Source organism: Rhagoletis pomonella, unplaced genomic scaffold (genome assembly GCF_013731165.1).
Source record: "Rhagoletis pomonella isolate Grant_MI unplaced genomic scaffold, Rhpom_1.0 Rhpom_scaffold_00002, whole genome shotgun sequence".
NCBI lineage: Eukaryota > Metazoa > Arthropoda > Insecta > Diptera > Tephritidae > Rhagoletis > Rhagoletis pomonella.
In genome coordinates, this window is record NW_023458556.1 from 33,054,498 (window position 1) to 33,075,695 (window position 21,198).

A 21,198-nucleotide genomic window follows, 5' to 3' on the forward strand; every position below is an offset into this window, starting at 1 on the left:
TTTTCTCTTACCTTAAACCTTTTAGTGTGGGCAACAATGATGTTTTGTAATTAAGGCAGATTTCAATATGCGATCTTTTGGAAAAAATACCTGGGGACTACTCTGTAATGCGATACGAAAAGCAAATGCGATGCGATAGGCAACCACCACTGGATATCGTTTACGATGTATTTGACCGAATCATTCGTTTAAACGAATTTCGCATTGCATTTGTTCCATGGCACTACATACATCCAAACACAAACGCGTGTTAAGCAAACAGTGAAACAATTCGCTATTTTCTAAGTGTTGCGAATAAAATTTCACACTTAAATACTACATTCATAGTAAAAATTTTATGAAGAAAATCCCCGCTACGGCCTTTTTTGGAAAAGATGTAGAAATGCATGATAATAGAAAAAGTTATCTTTCAATTTTATATATTACAGTCAGACATGAAAATTTTCTCCGAGATAAGGCTAGTAGCCATTTCTAATAGATTTTGGGTCGCTTAATTTGTAAAAATGGAAACTATCGCATACACTATTTTTTTCTCCGGCTGTTTGCTTTCGCAACTGGCTAAATCTAGCCGGAAAATGGCTAAACTGGCAACACTGCGGACAAGTTGAAGTAAAAATTTTCCCGCAGGGTGCTTCTAGCAAATGAGAAATAACAAAAAAACCTATAGTTCGTTGGAAAATCGTCTCTTCGGCTGATTTGTTTGATTGCATTGTAGGCAACCTGTTGCGCGTAAATTTGTTGCATAAAGGGAATATGCAAGTAACTACATATGTACATATGCATGTATGTACATGTGTACATAAATAAATTACGCGCTCATATAAATACACGCATACATATGTATGTACAAGCTAGATAAATCATAATTATTGTAATAACAACAACAAATTAAAGCCAATCAACTAAAAAGTAGCTAATTATTTTACGATAATTTTGTATTCGAAATAAATTCATAATTATGTGAATATTTATCTTCTTTCTTACACTAGATATAAATGCAACAAAAAAGTTGATTACTGTCTAGATAATTATTTCCGCATTTTACCTTACATACAAGCAACAAACCCTTTTAGGAATGGACCAACTGGCGACCAATTATTGTGCATTTATTTTGTTCATATGCACTCGTATACGTATGTACATACATACATATATATGCATGAAAGTGCAATCAATTAGATATTCAACCATCTCCATGTAATTGTCCACATGTTTTCATACATATGTAGTATGTATGTATGTAGGTATTCACCCAGTCGGCCCGTGCAGAATGTGGTTCCGAAAAGAATGTCATTTTAGGTACTAACTTCTTCATCAAAAATTTGAAGTACATTTAATTTCTGTATGAAAAGTTAGTAAATATCTACGTGCAAAAGTAGTCCTATCCTTTTTCACCATAACAGAAGGCTAAAAATCTGTATGTCGTGAAAGCTTCACTGCTAAAATCAGCATTTTGTAATACTTTGACTTCGGCAAATAAGTCCAAATGAGAATAAAAACTCTACAAATCTCTCGAAACCAACAACAACCACCTCATACAAAATTGATTTCTAAAAGAACCATTATTGCTGTGTTTCACGCCTGTATAAAAGCGAATTAAAGACTTAATAATGTTTTTGGAACTAGGTACTTCTGAGTGGAAAAAGAACCGAGCTATAAGTACATTTTGGAAGCAACCTGGATGTCCAACTGGGCATGTGCAGGTGTTATTGACGCACATCTGTTGCGGTTGGCTTGTTTTAGTTGCTCTTAGGTTTACTTGGTTCAGACTGTGGATTTAAGCGCCACGTGCTTAAAAAAAAATTATTTCGTTTAATTTGTTGTTGTTGCAATCACTTAGCTATTATGTGTGTGGTTTTTCAGCAAACAACAAAAAATGTTGTAAAAAAGCCGAGTCGACTAATTGGCTCTTAAACTAAAATTAAGCTCGTAAAAAAGAAAAATTTCACTGCGTGCAGAGAAAAAAATTATATTATATGTAAGTATGTATCTAAAATGGGTTTCATTTAAAAACTAAGCGATTAATAATGGGGTTATTTACGTGCCATTAAATTTATTTTCAGTGACACTGAACTTGAATTGAGGTTTGTCAGCGAGTGTTACTTGTAATTACAAATTATGGTTCATGTTTTTGTTATGCCAGTTTTTACATGACTAGTTGGTGGTATAACTACAATTGTTTTTGTACAATATGTATGTAAACATCAGATGCACACAAGCATAGACAATAATATTAATACCAGTATAATAATAGCCAATCACTATTAGTTTAAAACCATTATTCTATAATTGTCAATCAGCAGGGAAAATATGTCGTGAATTTTCGCACCTTCAAACTGTTCGCACACACATAAATATTTGTACAATTAGCGCTGAGCAAGTTTACGCCATTCATCCGGTGTGAGATTTTGATTAAAAATCATAATTATAGCACTCGTATTGTCACTTAAGTGCGCCAGCGATATCGCAATTTATTTGAGCATAAAAAGCTATGCTTGGAGAAGTTTGCTTTCCCGCTTGTTTTGTCCCTCTTGATGGACGAGCTCCTAATTAGACTACAGGAATGTGGTTACTTTAAATTTAGCAACGCAGGCGACCTCGTTATTAGATATACCTAGGCATAGCGATTTAAGTAATACCAAATAAAAATGCCATTTTTTCTTTACTTATGAATGAATTTTGTTGAATTAGACAAAAATATCTCGAGAACTTTAACTTCGGTTTTCAGTTTGGCCTACAGGTCGTCCATTTGTCAGAAATTACCAGTTTTAGTCCGAAGATTTGTTTGCTGGTAAATGTGTCAAACGGTCAGCTGAAGTGCGTTTGACAACCAAATTGTAAAGAAAAGAAAAGTGCACCTCGCTAGTGCATGGTATAAAATATTGAATTACTTGTTAGAGTGGATTTTAATGAATTTGTAAGTATTTTTGGTTATTTGCATGTGTAAGCTGAGTGTGTTTACTTACAAAAAAAGCGTTGTAGTAAACAAAATTTTAAGTTCTGAACACATTGAAAACGACGAGCTACGGGCCATAGCTTCCAATTTGTTACCTTCATTATCTAAACGCTTTGTCGATGGCGACATAATTTAAATAACTGATAAATGAAGTGGCATTTGATTTTTCTAATATGTGGCAACCCCGCTAATTACAGTTCAGAAATAACTTTTTCTCAAACTCCCTTCGAATGATACCCATATTTTAATAATTCATTGAACTGATTAAATAATTTGAATTCAACTTTTTAAACAGGTGGCAGCCCTCATACAACACCTCAAAAATATTCTTGACGTTAAAACTAAACGTTTCTTAACACTTCTTCGTTTGACATCCATATTTTGATATTTTATATAACTTGTGTATATTGTAAGTAAACTCAATTCGACATTTCAAGCAGGTGGCAACCCTCTTCAAAATATTTCCAAACTACTTCTTTCCGAACCCCCAAATGGTGATACATATGTCTCTTACCTAATACGATTTTTTAAACAGATGGCAACCCTCCTCTAGTTCAGATAAAAAACAAAGCTTTTCAAAGCCTTTTCTATTGACATCCATTTTGTAATATTTTATTTATTTTTTTAAATAGTTTGAATATAATTTTTCAAAAGGTGGCAATTCTTTTCAAAAAAGTAAAACCTTATTGCACATAGAGTCCAAGCCTTTTAATTTGACTTAAAAAACCGAAAGATAAATATTGATTTATTCGTTCTAAAGGGAAATTTCGATAAAACTGTAATTTGTACTAGGAGGTAACTTAGCCAACTGTAAGCTTGTCAAGCAAACTGTAATTTACGGTCAAAACTGTGAATCTGGCAAGGTTGATAACAACAGGCATGCACTCACTAAAAAATTTTCCGTACAGAATTTTTTTTACAATTTTCATAATATTTTTCTTTAATTATAATAATTTTTTTATATGAAAATGCAGTCAATAATAATATTCTAAAAAAAAATCCCATTTCATTACACATAAATGATTTTTCAAACACTTTGTACCAAGGCACATTAAACAGGTAGTATCAGTAGAGCAAAAACAACATTTGCGTGTATTTTGTTGTTGCTTCTGGTATCGAAAGTGTCAAAAACTGTTCTGAATTTTTTTTCTAAATCAAAGCGTGCCATGTGAAATACAAAAAATTATAAAAAATAAAAACTTGAAATTGGAAAAAATAAAAATTGATGCAACTTATGAAAGAAAGTAAATTTGTTTGCTTCTCGAAGCATTGATCCATCCTTTACAAGGGCCAGTAATCAGCGGTTATGCTGCTGAGTTGGGCGAACGTTCCAAAAGCTGGTATTCAATCGCTTGTTTTGTATGGAAAAAGGTTTCACATGCAAATGGATTTTAACAATTCAGAATTTTTGTGAGAAAAAATTAAAAATATTTGACATTTTCGAGACCAAATAATTTGAAAATAAATCAAATCAGCTGCTCTACTGATACTACCTGTTCAATGTACCTTGCTTTGTACGGTAGAAAAGGTGTGACAACGTCAACAAAAAAATTTTAAATAAACGAAAAATTAACAAAAATTTGTTTATGAAGATTGTAAAACAAGTAACTGTACGAAAACTTTTTCTAGTATGTAGTAGTGAATTATGATTTACCTGCACATATTTTACATAAGCCCTAACCAAATACAAACTTCTAGTTATGATTTGAATTTAAGTGCCGACGGGTGAGATATGCTAAAGTAAATTGATTAAATCTATAAAAAAATAGGTGATAAAATTCATTAGCGATGTTTTACAATTTTAACGCAAAGATATTTTTTTAATGTGTGCGTGTGTGTACATACATACATACATATGTTTACATATGCACACACACATGAGTAGAACACAAATTAAACGTGGTTAATTGAATACGTTAACACTTTGTTAATCTTATAAAATTTCTTTACCATTTAATTAGCTACAATTTTATGGCTTTGAGGGGCAGTCGAGCAAAAATAGTGCTAGTTTTAAATATTTATAGAATGTTAATCTTATCGTGTTGTCTGAAAAGTAGTTCTATAAGCTACCTAGTAAATAACGGTAATATGCATTAGCGCACACAAGGGGTGGGTTTTGGGGTTCAAACCCCCCCTAAAGCTAATAACCTCAAATACAATCTGTATCTTAGAGCTAAGAATCCAGCTCTCAAGGAAATTATAAGAAATATTTATTATAATTTCTGTTGCTTGAAAAAGCGCTTTGCTTTTGCTGTAAATTTTCATGAGGGAATAAATATACGAGCAATTTTTTTCTTGAGAGCTGCAAACTGATTTAAGAAATTTTGGAAGAAGAAAATTTCTTTTCCATTTCTCGTCCGTCGTTTTATATGAATTTTTCGTTTTTCTTGGGAGTTCAGTTATTTTTTTCGGTATTTGAAATATTAAAAAAAATTAGCAATCGTGAAAAATCACCATCTCTATCGAAAACCAGAAATCGAAAAAATTAACATAGAAGTGCAAAAATTCATGGAATCAATAAATTTATTTTTACTGACTCTTTTTTAAAATTTTTTATTAGGTACTTTTGAAAGTTGAGCGCATCTTGAGTTTATAGAACTTTTTATTAAACAGGTAGTTTTTAAGGAAAGAACACAACCGACTTCAATTCTCATATTCAAATTTAGGGGTACCGTTAATTTCTTCATGATCCAATCATCGGATCTCTAAAACAAATTACGTGACGAACCTTGAGGTACTATCTTTCTAATAAAAAAAGGATTATTGAAAACGGTTCACGTGGTCCAAAGTTATGTATTCCGGCGAGATGATAACCTCCCTTTTTTTTGAAGTCGGTTAAAAGCGTTTGAGTTCTGTTAATCTGTAAATAAAGTGCAGTTTATGAATTTTAAAACGTTTATTTATTTATTACGTACTGTACATAAAACTTGCATAAATGTATTTTAAAGAGGGTATTATCTGAAGCAAATTTTCAGTATTTTCCGGTGATATATCTTCAGAAATATAAACCCCCGCCCCCCCCTAAAATATATTCCTGGGCGCGCCCCTGGTAATATGCATATGGATTTGTATACCACTAACGAAAGAAGGCGAATGCTTTAATAAGCCGATATGCTATCTGCCTATTTTTACACACCTTAATGTATTCGTACTCTCAAAGGGTTTTTTTCGCTTAAATTATGAATATTATAATTATTTGTGCTTAGCTTATCTGCAATTAAGTTAAAGTTATTCAGAAATGGGCTTTAACAGATGTTCAACACATGTCCCCCATAAAACTGCGCCCCGGTTTGCCTTTAAGCAATGGAAACTTTATCGGAAACAATCTGAATGACAAGTGTCAATATTTCCAAAATTTCTTTTTTTTTTTTAAATATTTATACGAAGTTTAGGCGCTGTAAATTAACTGTAGTTATGTTTTGCTCACATAAGGTAATACAATGGCTCAATGAAACTACTATTTAAATAAACTATAAACATATTTCTCTCCTCGAGCAAAAATAAACTTATTTGCTAAGCAGTGGCAGTGAAATCGGTCAATGTTTCTTTTTAGAAAAAATATAGAGTAAACAAATAAATAAATGTTGTTGTAGGAAGTAAGTGGTTTTGGCAAAAACGGAGCTCAATGCCACAAAATAACTGACGAAATTGAAAAAATATATAAATTAATAGCCGTTTCACGAAATAAGTGATTTAAGTGAAAATTATTACTTTTATTTAAATTTAGTATGAAATCTGACACTAGCAAAACTACGCCATTGATTTACAGTCTACACTTTGATTTTGTATTTTAATCATAGACCATTTGCATTTTATAGTAAAAAATAAAAAGCAAACAAATTTTGTTAATTTTTTGTCTTTTATTATTTTGAGCAATAGATACTGAGTATTAGTAGGAGAATCGATTTTCTACAAAATTGCTACTTTTTCTGCACTTTGTGCTAAACAATTTAACACAAACAAACAAAAATTAAAAAATCGCTTTAAGCCGGTTTCATGCGAATTTTATTAGCTTTCATTAAAAAAAAAAAAAAAAAAAAAATATGTGAAAACTGAAGGCTCCAGTGAATTGTGAACAAAAAATGCCAATTTAACCCACTGTGCCCTGGTATTTGGGTATTTACTATACTAATAGGAACTTAGAAATTTTAATATTTGAATACGAAACAGAGATGGAACAATCAAACCATAATTTTTGCCTAGAAAATAAAACACAGAATTTTAAAAGGCATGTAGAAATTATAATACCCATGGATAGATGGTTCTAATGGTATCTTTGAAAAAGTGGTAAAGACGCGCGAGATTTTTGATAGCGAAAAAGGACGCGTGAAAACAAATTCCGAAAAAGACGCGTTAAAAAAAACCGCAAACATAGTTGACCACGAAAATAACTTAACGCGTCTTTGTTAACCGTCAACTATGTTACGAATCTTTCTTCGCCGCCTTTATTTGAGTCTAGCGTCGATATGACTTTTTGTTCCAAAAATTGTAAAATAACTTTTATTTACGTTCGCTGATTCGACACAATTCTATGTCGCCTACAAATGGCTGCTTGGTTTCAAGAGATGCTTTTTTAAGTAAGAAGTACGCTTGAATATTTAACTTTTCTAATTGAAAAGCAAACGTTGTTCAGTGTTATTTTTTTTGTTGTTTTATGTGCCGAGCAACACCACATACGCCAGAAGCTATCAGATGCCTCTGCGCACTCGCCACCTCTGGCATAAATAATAATTATTTTTTATTTATTTGGCATATAAAATGTTTTCGATAATATTAATTAGTCGATTTTGATAATAAATTAATAAATACGGATTTTGTTTATGCACCTACATACATACATATGTATGTATATTAGACTGCATCGCCAAAAAAAGTTGCGGTTTTTCAGCCGGGGTTACAAAATTTATTCTATTTGAAGACGTCCACTAAAATATTTCGAATTAAAAAATGTTTCAACTCAACAATAATAATGAGATCTTTGATGCTGTTTTTAACTTTTTTCAAGGATTGGTATAAGAAAAACTGGATCAAAACTATTCCGATTTAGAATTTCGGGCTATCAGTGGAAATGTATTTTCCCATTCCTTTTATTTCTTTGTAAAAAAAAAAAACTCATTCACATCCCAACACATCTTAATTCAACTTGAAATGACGCTAGTTTATCCTACCTTTCTCTTTCATACTTTGAATGAGTTTATTTGCAAAAAATAAAAAGGGTGAGAAAATACCTTAGATCAGAATTGTTTTGGTCCAGTGATTCAAGTTTTTGTTATACCAATCTTTGAAAGAAGATAAAAAACAGCATCAAAAATCTCATTATTACGATTCCGTTGAAAAATGTGTTTCAATATTTTTCAGATTTTTAAGCTTAAACTGTTTTGTCATCTGGGAGTGATTTTTTTTTTTTCGTGAAAAACTCCAGTTTTGGAGGTATTTTTAAATCGGTCTCCTGCTCACGTAAATCTTAATATTTTTCCGAAATGTTTTGATGCAAGTCTTAAAATATAATAGATTTTATAATTCCCGCGGAAACACAGTACCGATTTTTTTTTTTTTTGTATGGGGAGTGATACAGTCTAATGTATGTATGTACATATCTACCCTCTATGCACATCCAACACGCTCTAGGCGCTCATATATTCATTTATGTAGGTACTTATGTATACATACAATAACCATTCGTACCGCCATTGACAATTGTGGCACATAACAGTTATCTGCGGAGATAAACTGAACTTCATTGGCATAATTTACTTTCATACGTGCAATATAAAACCGACATAGTATTTTATAGACAATTTACGTAATAAAAATGATTATTTATACTGAAGCTGATAAAACTGCTGGCACTGATAGGTTGAATAGCACCTATTTGTATACAAGACGGGACACTTTTTGAAGCTGAAGACGGTGTTACCTATCTCTGTTCCATGGTATTCGTGGCTTGCCAACAACTTCAGTAGGTTTCTAATAAAAAAAAAAACGGTAGTTTAACTAGTAAAAAACTTTTTGAAGTGTTTGAAATAATGTTAAAACTGTAAATACTGTACGAGAACAGTCATAAATACTTACATAAATATGTATTTATGTACGAATGTATATAAAGATGAAACTTGTGTACTTCAACTCAATGCTTTTTAGTAAAATGTTACTCATACGCCGTGTGTGACACAAGTAGTAGATCAATACACGTCTGTATTTAAACGGCAGCTTACTTATGTAGTTTAAATGAAACAATTGACAGTGTTGAGAGTCTGGCTCTTTATATAACAAACACCATAAAAATCTACATTTCAAAGTTTGTGCCAAAATTATAAAAAATCTGCAAAGTTTTCGCTAAATTTTCACTTTTTATTCAGATTTTTTAGAATTTTTTTTGAGTATGCAGTTTAATATAGCCCATTAAATTCTAGAGTAATAATTTGCAAGTTTTAAATTGCTAAACAATCGCATTTTGATAATATTTTTTCTGACTGCATGACACATTTTTTTCCATAAAAAAAATTGTCGAAAATATTTTGTATGGAAAAAAATTTGTAATGCAGTCAGAAAAAAATTATTAAAAATCAACGCAATTCTTTAGACATTCAAAGCTTGCACATTATTACCCCAGAATTTAATGGGCTATTAAACTGCATACTCGAAAAAATTCTAAAAAATCTGAATGAGTTGAAAATTTAATATTTGCACTAGAATTTGAAATGAGGATTTATATGGTGTTTGTTATACAACGAGCTCGACTTAAGAAACAAAAGTAGCCAAAATTTATCATAATGTTGATGACTTAATCAGCTGATCACAAGGATATATCAATAACGGATAAGAATGCATATCTTCTGTTTCTTTTTTCGCGTCACAAACGTTTATCGATTTTATCCGAAACGTGAAAACTTCGCCAATTTCCTTTGTCTTTTGCATAGTTTAGCCAGTTGTTCACACCAAGTGGTCACCTTTGCTATCGTTACTGAGTACCGAGTCGAAGGATAATTTCATTGTAGTATCATAATCCATGCGTGCGACTTGGCAAGGCCTGCGCTCTTATAGAATGAATAGAATTTTCGAGCCTCATGCCTGTCTACCACCTTTTTTTCTTATCAAAAAGTTTACGCATGTGCTAAAAGAATATTAATATTATTAAATTTGAAAGACGCCAATTTCTTCTCGCTACTTTTGTTTTTAATTAACATAGTTTTATTTTTCGTTACAATACTTATTTAAAGTTCTTTTTTCGATTCATTAGTATCATCATGCTATTAAAACACTTTTAGCGGCTTAAGAAATTAGCAAAAACTTGAAGACGCTTCCAATGGTCACACCATTCAATACTAATTTATGCATGCATATATGGTTGTATATATATTAGGGTGCCTCACCAAAGAAAAGTACGGGTTTTCCACCGGAGCTATGAAATGACTTATATTGTACCACTTCCACCAAAATAATATTTGAAAATGATTAAGATTTACGAGACATAGACCGATTTGAAAATATGTATCTCTAAAAATCGAGTTTTTTATACATAAAATTAAAAAAAAAAAACAAAAAATCATCGTACATGATAGCGTCACCAGACACGAATAAAGGCGCGAGCTGAAAACTTGAACGCGAAACACGACGCATAAAAAAAACTTCAGCACGTTTAAAAGAGTTTTTGGGAAATGATGCTTAAGTGACAGTCCTTGGCCAGGTATAAATTTATATTTACACGTCTTTCTTCGCCGTCAACTAGTTTACGCGTCTTTCTTCGCCAAAGTTTTTCTTAAGCGTTTTTTTCGCCAAATTTTTTTACGCGTTTTTTTGCCGTTAACACCCTAGCGCGCTTTATTCGTGTCTAGTGACGATAGAGTTTAAACAGAGGTAATTTTTTGGATTTGTTTTTTTTGAACTAATTTTATTTATTTATTTGATTTTAATTCTACAGTACAAAGTACTTTACAGACTAACGAAAAATTAACAATGAATTCGTATTAAACAATCTTCATAAAAAAATTTATGTTTGTTTTGGAGGCACATATTTTCAAATCGGTTCAGCACACTTTGGCTTAATCTTTTATCCAAAATATTTTGGAAGAAGTCTTAAAATAGAGTACATTTTCTAATTCCAATAGAAAAACAGTACCGATTTTTTTTTTGCACGCAGAAGGTTGCATCCTAATGTACATGTTTTTGTGTACAGAATTTGATGCGTCTGCACGATCACACAAGCCATTAATATTAATTTATGATAATTGCACATTTGAAACCAGTTCATATGTATATCTGTATGTTGGACCTGCCGTATAGCATACTCGCGCAGATTTTCAAACCGCACACGAAGTTAAAGCAAGCGAATAGCGAATTTTTTAACCACTTTTAGGGAAAAAGTGTTGAATTAAGCAAATTCAAACATAACTACTTAACTATGTACATATGTATGTATGCATATTTGTAAGAAGAAATCCAGTTCTATCAATTCATTTAAAAAACGCAATCAAACTTTGACCACCTCTGTGGTGTTTGTGACTTAATTCCTAGCTTATCGTATTTTAAGCTGTTGCTTTTTTAAAACTAACTTAAAATATTTGCATTGGCCATTTCCAAGGAATTAAATTCTTTTCTTATATCATTCTCTCTGTTAAAATAAAATACGCAAAATATTTATTAACGTACATAGGTTTCTAAATAAATTTAAAACTTTTTAATAATGCACATTTTTTACTTCAATTAATTACTGAATTCCCAGAATTTTTGGAATACTGAATTCACAATTTGCGGAGAATTATGTACATACATACACATGAACATGAACTCGTTTATTAAATTATTGAAATTACTGTTGTGACAGCAAACAGTAACTAAAAGTTTAAGTAAAATGTGTAAGTTTTTTCTGACCAGCTACAACAGCGAAAAAATCAAGTATGGGACTTTTTCGGGATGTATCTACATATACCCTTGTGGTCAGATGATTAAGTCAAGTGACAGTTTGACTAGTTTTGGCTATTTTCCTTTTGTTTATTTAATGTCTAATTTTGTTTATAAAAGTCAAGGGCTTTACCTAACCAGCGCCACATAAATCTACATTTCAAACTTCGTACAAAAATTATGAAAATTCAACGAACTTTAACATTTGAACCCAAAAACTTTTTTTCAGAATTTTTAGAAAAATGTTGGGTATGCAGTGTATAAGTGTATACATATACATACATATATCTTTTTTTAACTCTTAGTTCATATTTTCTTGCGAATAGTTTCCAACAGAACAAAAATTTATTTTTTCAACATCGAAACAAGTTTAAAAAAAGCCAGGGTCTTGACATCGTAAAACCTTTGCAATGCGCTAAAAATATGCAAAACTTTTTTACATTCTTACTAATATGCGAAAAACTCAAAAAACTAGTTATACCCAAAAAAAAAATAAAAAATAAAAAATTTGCCCCTGCAACCAACGTTTCTTTTTTTCTGCTTCTCATCTATTTCTTTAGCCATATCAACGGTCCGGTGACTAAAGCCGCAGGCGCACTTCTGTCTCGCGAACAGAAGCCAGTATATCAGTTAATCCTGGCAAAGATATATTTAACCGACAAAACTCAATTCAACCATCCTAAAATCTACACACTTTTCACTCGACTCTTCTTTCACTCGACAAATTTTGTGCTATTTTCTATTAATTTACAACACACTAACTTAAAAAAATCATAAACACACAAAACCTTCAACAATTGCAAGCACTGGAAACAGCAGAAAAAAAAAACAAACAAAAACAGCTACCAAAATAGGTTTCAACAAGCGCGCGTACACATCACACTTTCTACTTCGATTGCCTACTTTTCGATATTCGCACCGAAAACGTGTCTCTGTTCGCACTGTCGACGTAAGCCGCCGACCCACAAGAGACACGCCCACAAAATCGCCACGAAGATGTAAGCCAAATGAGGTCAACAGAACCTATCGCTGTATGCACGGAAATCTTCGCCATATAAAGTTTAAAGCAAAAATTTATATTGAAGTTATCAAATAATTTTATTAAAACTTTAAGTACTAATATATAAAAAAATTTTAGTTACATTAAAAAATTGTGTGTGATACTGTTGTTTTCATTTGTAATCTAGTATTATTGTCTAAAGTATTTTCGTATTTCCAAGAAGGTGTAACAACACATGTGAGTTGCGCGAGTTCTAAAAAAAAAAAAATTCTCAGAAAAATTTTGTAATTTTTGTAAAAAAATAAAATAAACACAAGAAATTGGCGCTTTCATTGCCTTTAATACGCTTAAACAAATTAGTGCGAAAACTTAATTTCTTAGTCAAATTTAAATTAATTTTCACTTAGAAGTGAAACGACATTTCTGTGTCGTAGTTAATTTATGTATTTAACTTTTGTTAAATAGCTCAATTAATTGTAATTTAGTTTTGTTCGCAAAACTTTAAGTATTTCCTCCAACTGACTTTCAGTTAGAAAGGGCATTTAAAATAAATTCATCTTACTTAAAAAAAGGAATAATAACAATTTAATTACATTAATTAAATTTAATTAAAATCTGAGCACAAATCGCAAGTAAGCATACGAAAATGCTAAGTGATTGCATTCCTTGCCCATAAATCATCACACATTTTATTTATTAAAAAAAGAAAAAATCTAACTAAATAAAAGTAATAATTTTTAAATTAAAAAAACAATATAAATAACTAAAAACTAAAAAATAAATTTATAAAAATGCCGTCGCCGAGTAAGAAACAAACGCATCCGCATTTGTCTTTGGTGGCCAACAACAGCGATGATTATCTTAAATTGTCCGATGATGGCGCAATCAATAATGGCTTCCAAGCAACAACTACACCAGAAACGGCCACAACAAACATCGCCGATAGTCCCGATTTTATATCTGCCTCCACAAATACAGTCAATACAAATCCCACTAGCAATGATGATGATGATGAATTCATTTTAAGGAATAATGCTAAAAATGAATTAAATGTCCGCCCGTTGAGTAAACACAATTCCAACAAACAAACAAAGAACAACAACAACAACAATAATAATAACACAAACCACAACAACACACCCTATTATATCAGCAACAATGGCGTGCCTCACGGACAATATCGTTATACGTTGCCATTGTCGTTGGCAGTGCCATTGCCACAACCCTTAGCGCCATCAATATCACAACAACAACAACAATTACAAAAAGATTCACAACAACATCAGGCACAGGACGATAAATTTAGATTATATACAATATATGGAAATGGTGAGTTGCACAAAAAGTTACAACAACATACAACTGCAAACAAGTTACACAAGCCTTATTTATTATTTGAAAGAAGAAATAAAAGAAAAATTTTAGCTATTCTACTATTTTTTTTTAATTACATATGTAGATAAGCAATTTTTTTTTGATTACTACTTTTTCTCATAGTATATTTTTTTTAATATCTACCTAAGTATTGTCACTATCTTTTCTTACTCGCATTGTACTTTTCCTATTCAATTGCATTTTATTCCTTTTTACACTTCTTTTGATGAACTGTTTATTAATATTTCTATGTCCTATATGTCGGATGTCTGTACTCGTATAATATATTTTTTTATTAAATTTTTTTATTAATTAAAAAGTTCCAGTTTGCTCAGAAATTCATCTCACAATTAATATACACTGCCGGAACAAAGTATTGGCACTGCTAATTTTTCACTACATATGCAACTATTTTCATTCTAATATTTTTCCGCTAATTTCGTATAAAAATATGGTTACAAAAAACATAAGAATATAATTCCTAAACTTTGTGCAAAAGTCGCGAAAAGTCAGCAAATTTTTAATCAGATTATTTAGATTTTTTTGAGTATGCAGATTTGTAGCCCAATCAATCTATTATAATAAAGTGCAAGTTTTAAGTAGCTAGGAATTACTGTTGATTTTTGGCAATTTTTTTTTCACGCAGTCTCTTCCATACAAAAAATTTTTTTCGAAAATACTTTATATGGAAAAACTGCAATACACCTTCAACAAAAAAAAATTCCAAAAAATCAACGCGATTTTTGACTAAATCCGAACTTGCATTTTTACTAGAATTTAATGGGCTGCAAAACTGCATACTCAAAAAAATTCTAAAAAATCTCATTAAAAAGTTGAAAATTTTGACGACAATTTGCTGAGTTTTCGCGAGTTTTGCACAAGGTTTAGAAATTATATTTTTATACAAAATTGGCGGAAAAATATTAGAATAAAAGTTTTTGTATATATTGTGAAAAATTTGCTGTGCAAATACTTTGTTTCGGCAGTGTAACTATTAATCCCTTGTGGAGATGTGTCATCTTCATCCATGGATTTTGACGCCTTAATCTCTTGTAAAAAATGCCAAGAAATTATAAACTGATTTTTTTTTATTACCATCTCAAGGAGGATACAAGAGATATGAAGGCATAAGATTTAGTTTTACTCACTTCTTTCTTTTCCTCGCCTCAAAAATATATGTATCTCTGGCATAACTTATGGCTTGTTATGGTTGTCTCCTTATATTGATCACATATTTTTTGGCGATATTTTAACTACTTCAACTTTCTTTCGGTTTAAATATTTTCATTACATTATTACAGCGGACCTAGCATCAATCATCACGAAAGAGTAGTTGTTCCCAAAAACATTTTTTTTTCCTATCCATCTACGGTAAATCAAAAAGATCGTTGGGAATTCCAAATAACTCGACTTTAAACAAGAGGAGATAAGATATTTTAATTAAATGTTTTACTGAATCAAGTCGGTGGCCAGAAGTGGTTCTGTAGTTAAGTTTAACTAATGATTTTGCTATACTCTAAAATAAATAATTTAACGGTTCTAAGACTTTTATCATTCTTAATTATTAAAATAAGAACATAGTTTATTCAAGTACGTCTTCGAGAATAACCAAATTTTCTCTCAACGTTGGTGTATTCTTTAGCCAGTATCTTTGTTAATTGATTCACAAACAATAAAAAAAAAATTTTGTAAGTTAAAGTCATTTTGTAAGGGTTAATCAAATGATTTCTTACACACCACTAATCGCTCAGCTACAGCGGCAGCGAAAAACAATTTTACAATATTCCATGCTTCAACAGGGTAATGCCCAAAATACTCATCAAAAATCGTAAGGGAATAATTCATTAGATAATCATACAGATAAATATTTAGTATAACAAAGAGCGATCTCAAATTAAAAATATTTCGTATTTCTCTAGAACAAATTTTTCAGAAAAGTGAGCAACAAATAAATACCAAAAACATTAATTTGATTTGCTTTATCACTTGGTAGTGCAGGAATTACGTATAAAAGTTCACTCTTGCTCTATAGTGTACTTATGTTTATATGTATTCACTTGTCATTTGAGTTAAGTTTTTACTAAAATGAATAGGTAATTAAAGTTTTGCGTGACTCAGAGTTATACTTGTAGCAAAGTTTTTCATTTATTTTATCGATAAAAGTGAAGAACCAATAATTTGAACTTTACTGCAACTTGAATTCCTACGAAAATACCCACCATGTAAAACATGAGAAATAGGCAACAATCGTCAATGGCAACAAATTGGTGACTCGCCGATTTATAGCCGTAGTGAGAAATCCCAAACTGATGAACTTCGCGTCAACAGGATTCTTCAAAAACATCTAATTTATGCCCAAGACAGGGTTGAAAAAATAGGAAGCTCCATAGCGACGAAAATAGTTAATTTCGTTTACCAATTTATAAGTTTGTATTCAAAAATTTTTGCAAGAAATTAGTATTCAAATATCGCCTGTAGCAATAATAAAACGACACATTCAGGTAATAAGAAAACGACTCGCCCAGGCGAGTTGCCTGCGGCGGACGTTTTAGGGCGATATTGCCGGCAATAAATTTGTTGCTGTGGGCGACAAGTTTTCTTATTTCCGGCAACAAAAATTGTCTGGTGGGTATATTTAAATATTTTTATACACACACATACATATGTATACTTATACAAACATATAAACTTTTTCAGTGCACAATTACCTACACAACGTAAATGCTTGTAAGTATGTTTGATGAATCCACTGCTGAGTTAGTTTTAATTGAGCCATCAATAAGTCAAGCCAATTTAATTGAGCTGCTGCTCATACAACCCCTTTTTGTTGCTGCACGATTTCTTAGTTTTTTTTCGCTTCGTTTGTCTAAGCATTTGCGTGTATGCGGTTTAATTTAGATATAAGACTATAAATAAATATAAACAAAACATTTATGATATTTATATATAAATTTATTTTTTTTTACCTACTTAATTTTTTGCCCACCTAATTTTTAGTTAATTTAATGTTTAATTCTCATCTCTCTTCCCTTTCTCTTTCTTTTTGTCGATATTTTTTTCCCATACTCTCTTTTCCAGACACCGACAATGACAAATTGTCCGGTCTACCACAATCGACGACTGGTTCACTAAGCTCAATCATCACGACGTCCATAGCATCCTCAGAACCAGATCCTGGCACGGGTGGTGGTCGTGGAAGTAGTGGTGGCGGTGGCGGCGGTGGCGGTGGTGGCGGTGGTGCAGGCGGTGGTGGCAGCAGCATCGGTGCATTAGATGCAAGCAGTATCGCCGGTGTGCCTGGTAGCAGTGATGAGAAATTGGCGCTAAATCGACCGGGCATTAAACAGGAGAAATGGTCCTCAATATTGTTGCAGGTGTCGATACCGTTCTTTTTGGCTGGCGTTGGTACAATCGGTGCGGGCATTATACTCGGGCGTGTAGAGGTGAGTTGCATTTTACAAAATGAAATGTAGGCGTTTCGTTATTATTAGAAAGTCAAAAATAAAAACTAAAATTTTCATACGTTGCATGTGAAATGGTTAAATGCCACTTTAATTGCGTGTGCCATGTGGGAAAATGAATTTGTCACGCGATATGTGGCGAAATGAGTTAATTGTACTTTTTGTTTTAAGTTATGTAGCTGACTATAACTTATCACTTTTTATTATTTTTACTTGTTCACATATGTATGTATGTATGTACGAGTACTCCATACATAGTACGTACGTTCGGGTATGTTAAAATTTTCAAATTAATTGCGCACTTATTTGGTATAATAACATACTACATACAACTTAGAGTTTGAAGAGAATGCAATTAAAAATACGATAAGAATATTATAATCACTAGATTCCTTAATACACAATTAAGTAATAGATGAATGAGCATGCAATTTTGGATACAAAAAAAAAAACACTTTTGAAAGAAACCAAAAGTCTAAGTTCGGTTGGAGATCTGATTTTTTTTCCCGCACGTACAATATCTTTTGTTTACCAAATTAATTCGATGACTTTAATCTGGAAGATTCATTTACATTAGGTTTTATACATGCATACGTTTTTACTTGGGAATATTTTGGGTAAAGAATTCTTCGTCAGAAGGTAAAAATACAACTTTATTCATGCAAGTTATCTATGCTGCAAGGATCCATGCTTCGCCATACGGATTATGGCTGAAAATCGCAAAACACACCTTTTAAATGGTCACATCACGCGGATAGATATTTCTTAAACAAAAAATGCATGTAAAATGTCATGTACCCACTCACTCAGCCACCTTACACACTTTCCTCGTCCGATCGTCCAATATCACTCAATGAATTTTATGGACGCTTTCTGGTACGACCACAACAGAACTCAGTAAACCACTGTTTAACCATTGAAATTGTTGAGGCAGAATCTCCATAGTATTTATCACGCCTTTCCTTGGTTTCGGTAATGGTTTTTTAACGTAAAAAATTATGCTAAATCAGCACACGAAATTCACTTTATAAAAAAAAAATCACGAGGTTGTCTGCTTTAAAATAAATAAAATTAATTACAGCACTCCTTACACTTAGGTTTCACTTGTACCGCGTGTGAACTGCAAACTTGTTTTTGTCGCTCCATTCGTATTGGCCACTCTTCAATTCTGCAAAATGTGACCTGTATGGCATACATACCTTGAGGTTTAACCACTTTCAGATGCACTTCAGCGTATTCTTCTTCTGGTTTTATTTACCGCATCCTTTTAGAGTTTTTAGGCCTTGTATCCTTCCTCAGTAAGCTCATCAGATTTTCGGTGTTTAAGCGCAGGCTATTCCGGCTTGTTCCACAAGTTATTCCCCTATTAGCTGAGAAAGACATACATAAATACCACTTGTTATTGATAATTAACGGTGAAATATCTATAACTAACGAAATTATTATAAATTAAGTGCAATCGCGGTAATTAAAATGAAAATAAAAAGTCCAGCAACAGAATCAAAGTGCACATTTTCAAACAGCTGTGAGTGAAGTTTAAGCTAAAAACAGATGCATTATTACACATACATACATATGTATGTAAATATTATGTATGTATGTATGTGTGTATGTAATAACTTGTGTTCTTACACATATTCGTGCATACATAATGCAAACACAGTTAGTCGGCATGTTATCTCTTGTCGTGTTGGAGCTTCATTTAATGACTAGCCATAAGCGTATAAAATTCATACTTATCCTAAGTCAACAAAAAAAAAAAAAACAAAAAAAAAATACAATAAAACAAACTCTCGACACACTGATTTGTTATGTATGTATTTCAATTTTATTTTCTCCTACTTTAATGGCATAACAGATTGCGCTATTGTCTGAGATTGCGACAACACATCATATTAAACGTACACATGTACGTATGTTAATATAAATTCGCTTATTGACATTTTCATAGCAGCGTGTTAAATAAGCTATATAAATACTACATATACGCTTGTACGAAAGTTAGCATTTTAGCGGAAAGTTCCACGAAAATTTGTCGCATTTGATGATAAAGTGGAGAAAATTAATTAAGTATACAAGTGTATATTACTTAAATGATTTACCGAATTCCCACGAATTTTACTTAACAATACTTGTTTTTTTATTAATTTTGAGCAAACATTTAAATTGTCACTTGTATTAGTAAACAATTCAAAGAAGTCCGCTTTGTATCACATACATATCGATAGCTTAGAGTGAAAAGTTGCTAAGTCCACTTTTTATGAAAACTCATATTTTGATATAGAAGGCTAAAAAAATTGAATACGCATCGTTTCGAAGATTATAAGTGTACTTGCTTTATTTTTTCCTCTTCATAAGCAATAAAAGGAAAATTTGCTAAGTCCAAAAGAAGCACCACAAATCCGATAAGGCCAAAATAATACGAAATCTTTTAATAAATATCGAATCCTTCTGATTTTTATGGAGTTTTGCTTTGCTTTAAACGCCCAAAATGTTTGATTCAAAGTCTTGCGAAATAGTTAAAGAAAATGGCTATAGGAAGATTTTTTCCTCTCCTGTAAAATTTTTAAAATGGGGCTTAGCAACTTTTCTATCTAAGCTAGCGATATTTCATTTATATCTATTGTCGCACATCTCTTCACATGCATTAGCTGCCAAATTTCAAAAAAATTTTTTTTCTGAGTTTTTCACAATAACCTGTCTGCTTAAATTATTTTAGATACTGTTCTTTTATATTTTGCCTTTAATAAATTCTAAGCGCAGTTTCAATGTTAAAAATTTAATTATAGTAAATAACATATACATATACATATATGTACAGAGTCAGGCGTCTATTTTGAGGTACACCACTTCTACCGCCCCGTTTTAATGCTCGTAACACCACAATCTGATTGTTTAGTATTGCATACCCTTTATTGAGATACTAAAAATATATATTACATTTACATGTGTATGCATACATGTATGTACATATATTTAATTGTATAACGGTCTGCCATTGATCAAGCATCCTCTGATTACCGTCGAGGGTTCAACATATTTGCCAATAAAATGTTACTCATACGCCCGGTACAACATAAAATTACGAAGCGCTCTGATTCCTTTTCTCTGGTGAACTGGTGAAGAACTTTATGTGTCAATAGCCCTGTTTGATGTTACCTTGAACCAGTAAATTAATCAAGTTTTTAATTGACGTACAAAAGGCCCATGCTATCAGATTTTTTATGGCTAGCACTTTTTGCTTGACAACAATGGCAAAAACAATTGCTAATACATAGCGTTCTTTGCGATATCTCTTCACTTCTTCAATCATATTTTTCATACTGCGAGATATTTGATCAAGCGGATTCCGCTATATAGAGACATATATGTAAGTCCATATGAATATATACAGATAAAGACAAATGGAAGCAAGAAATAAATATCTCCCAATCGATAGGTCGATTACATAGCAGAATATTAACGATGTCTCAACTATTTTCCTTAAAAAATATTAAATTTTTTGT

At 31.7% G+C, this 21,198-nt stretch overlaps 1 protein-coding gene across 3 annotated transcripts in view; it reads left to right on the forward strand.

Annotated features, from left to right (window-relative positions):
- The window catches only part of LOC118733463 (solute carrier family 41 member 1), a 161,529-nt gene that overhangs the window by 127,848 nt on the left and 12,483 nt on the right, over positions 1-21,198 (forward strand). For 2 of the 3 annotated variants that reach the window (XM_036462850.1, XM_036462851.1), the window contains exons 2-3: positions 12,418-14,186; positions 17,310-17,674. In XM_036462850.1, the coding sequence (XP_036318743.1) occupies positions 13,649-14,186; positions 17,310-17,674 (903 nt within the window). In that variant the 5' untranslated portion in view covers positions 12,418-13,648. The remainder of the gene's footprint in view (positions 1-12,417; positions 14,187-17,309; positions 17,675-21,198) is intronic. The other variant, XM_036462852.1, reaches the window with a different exon arrangement.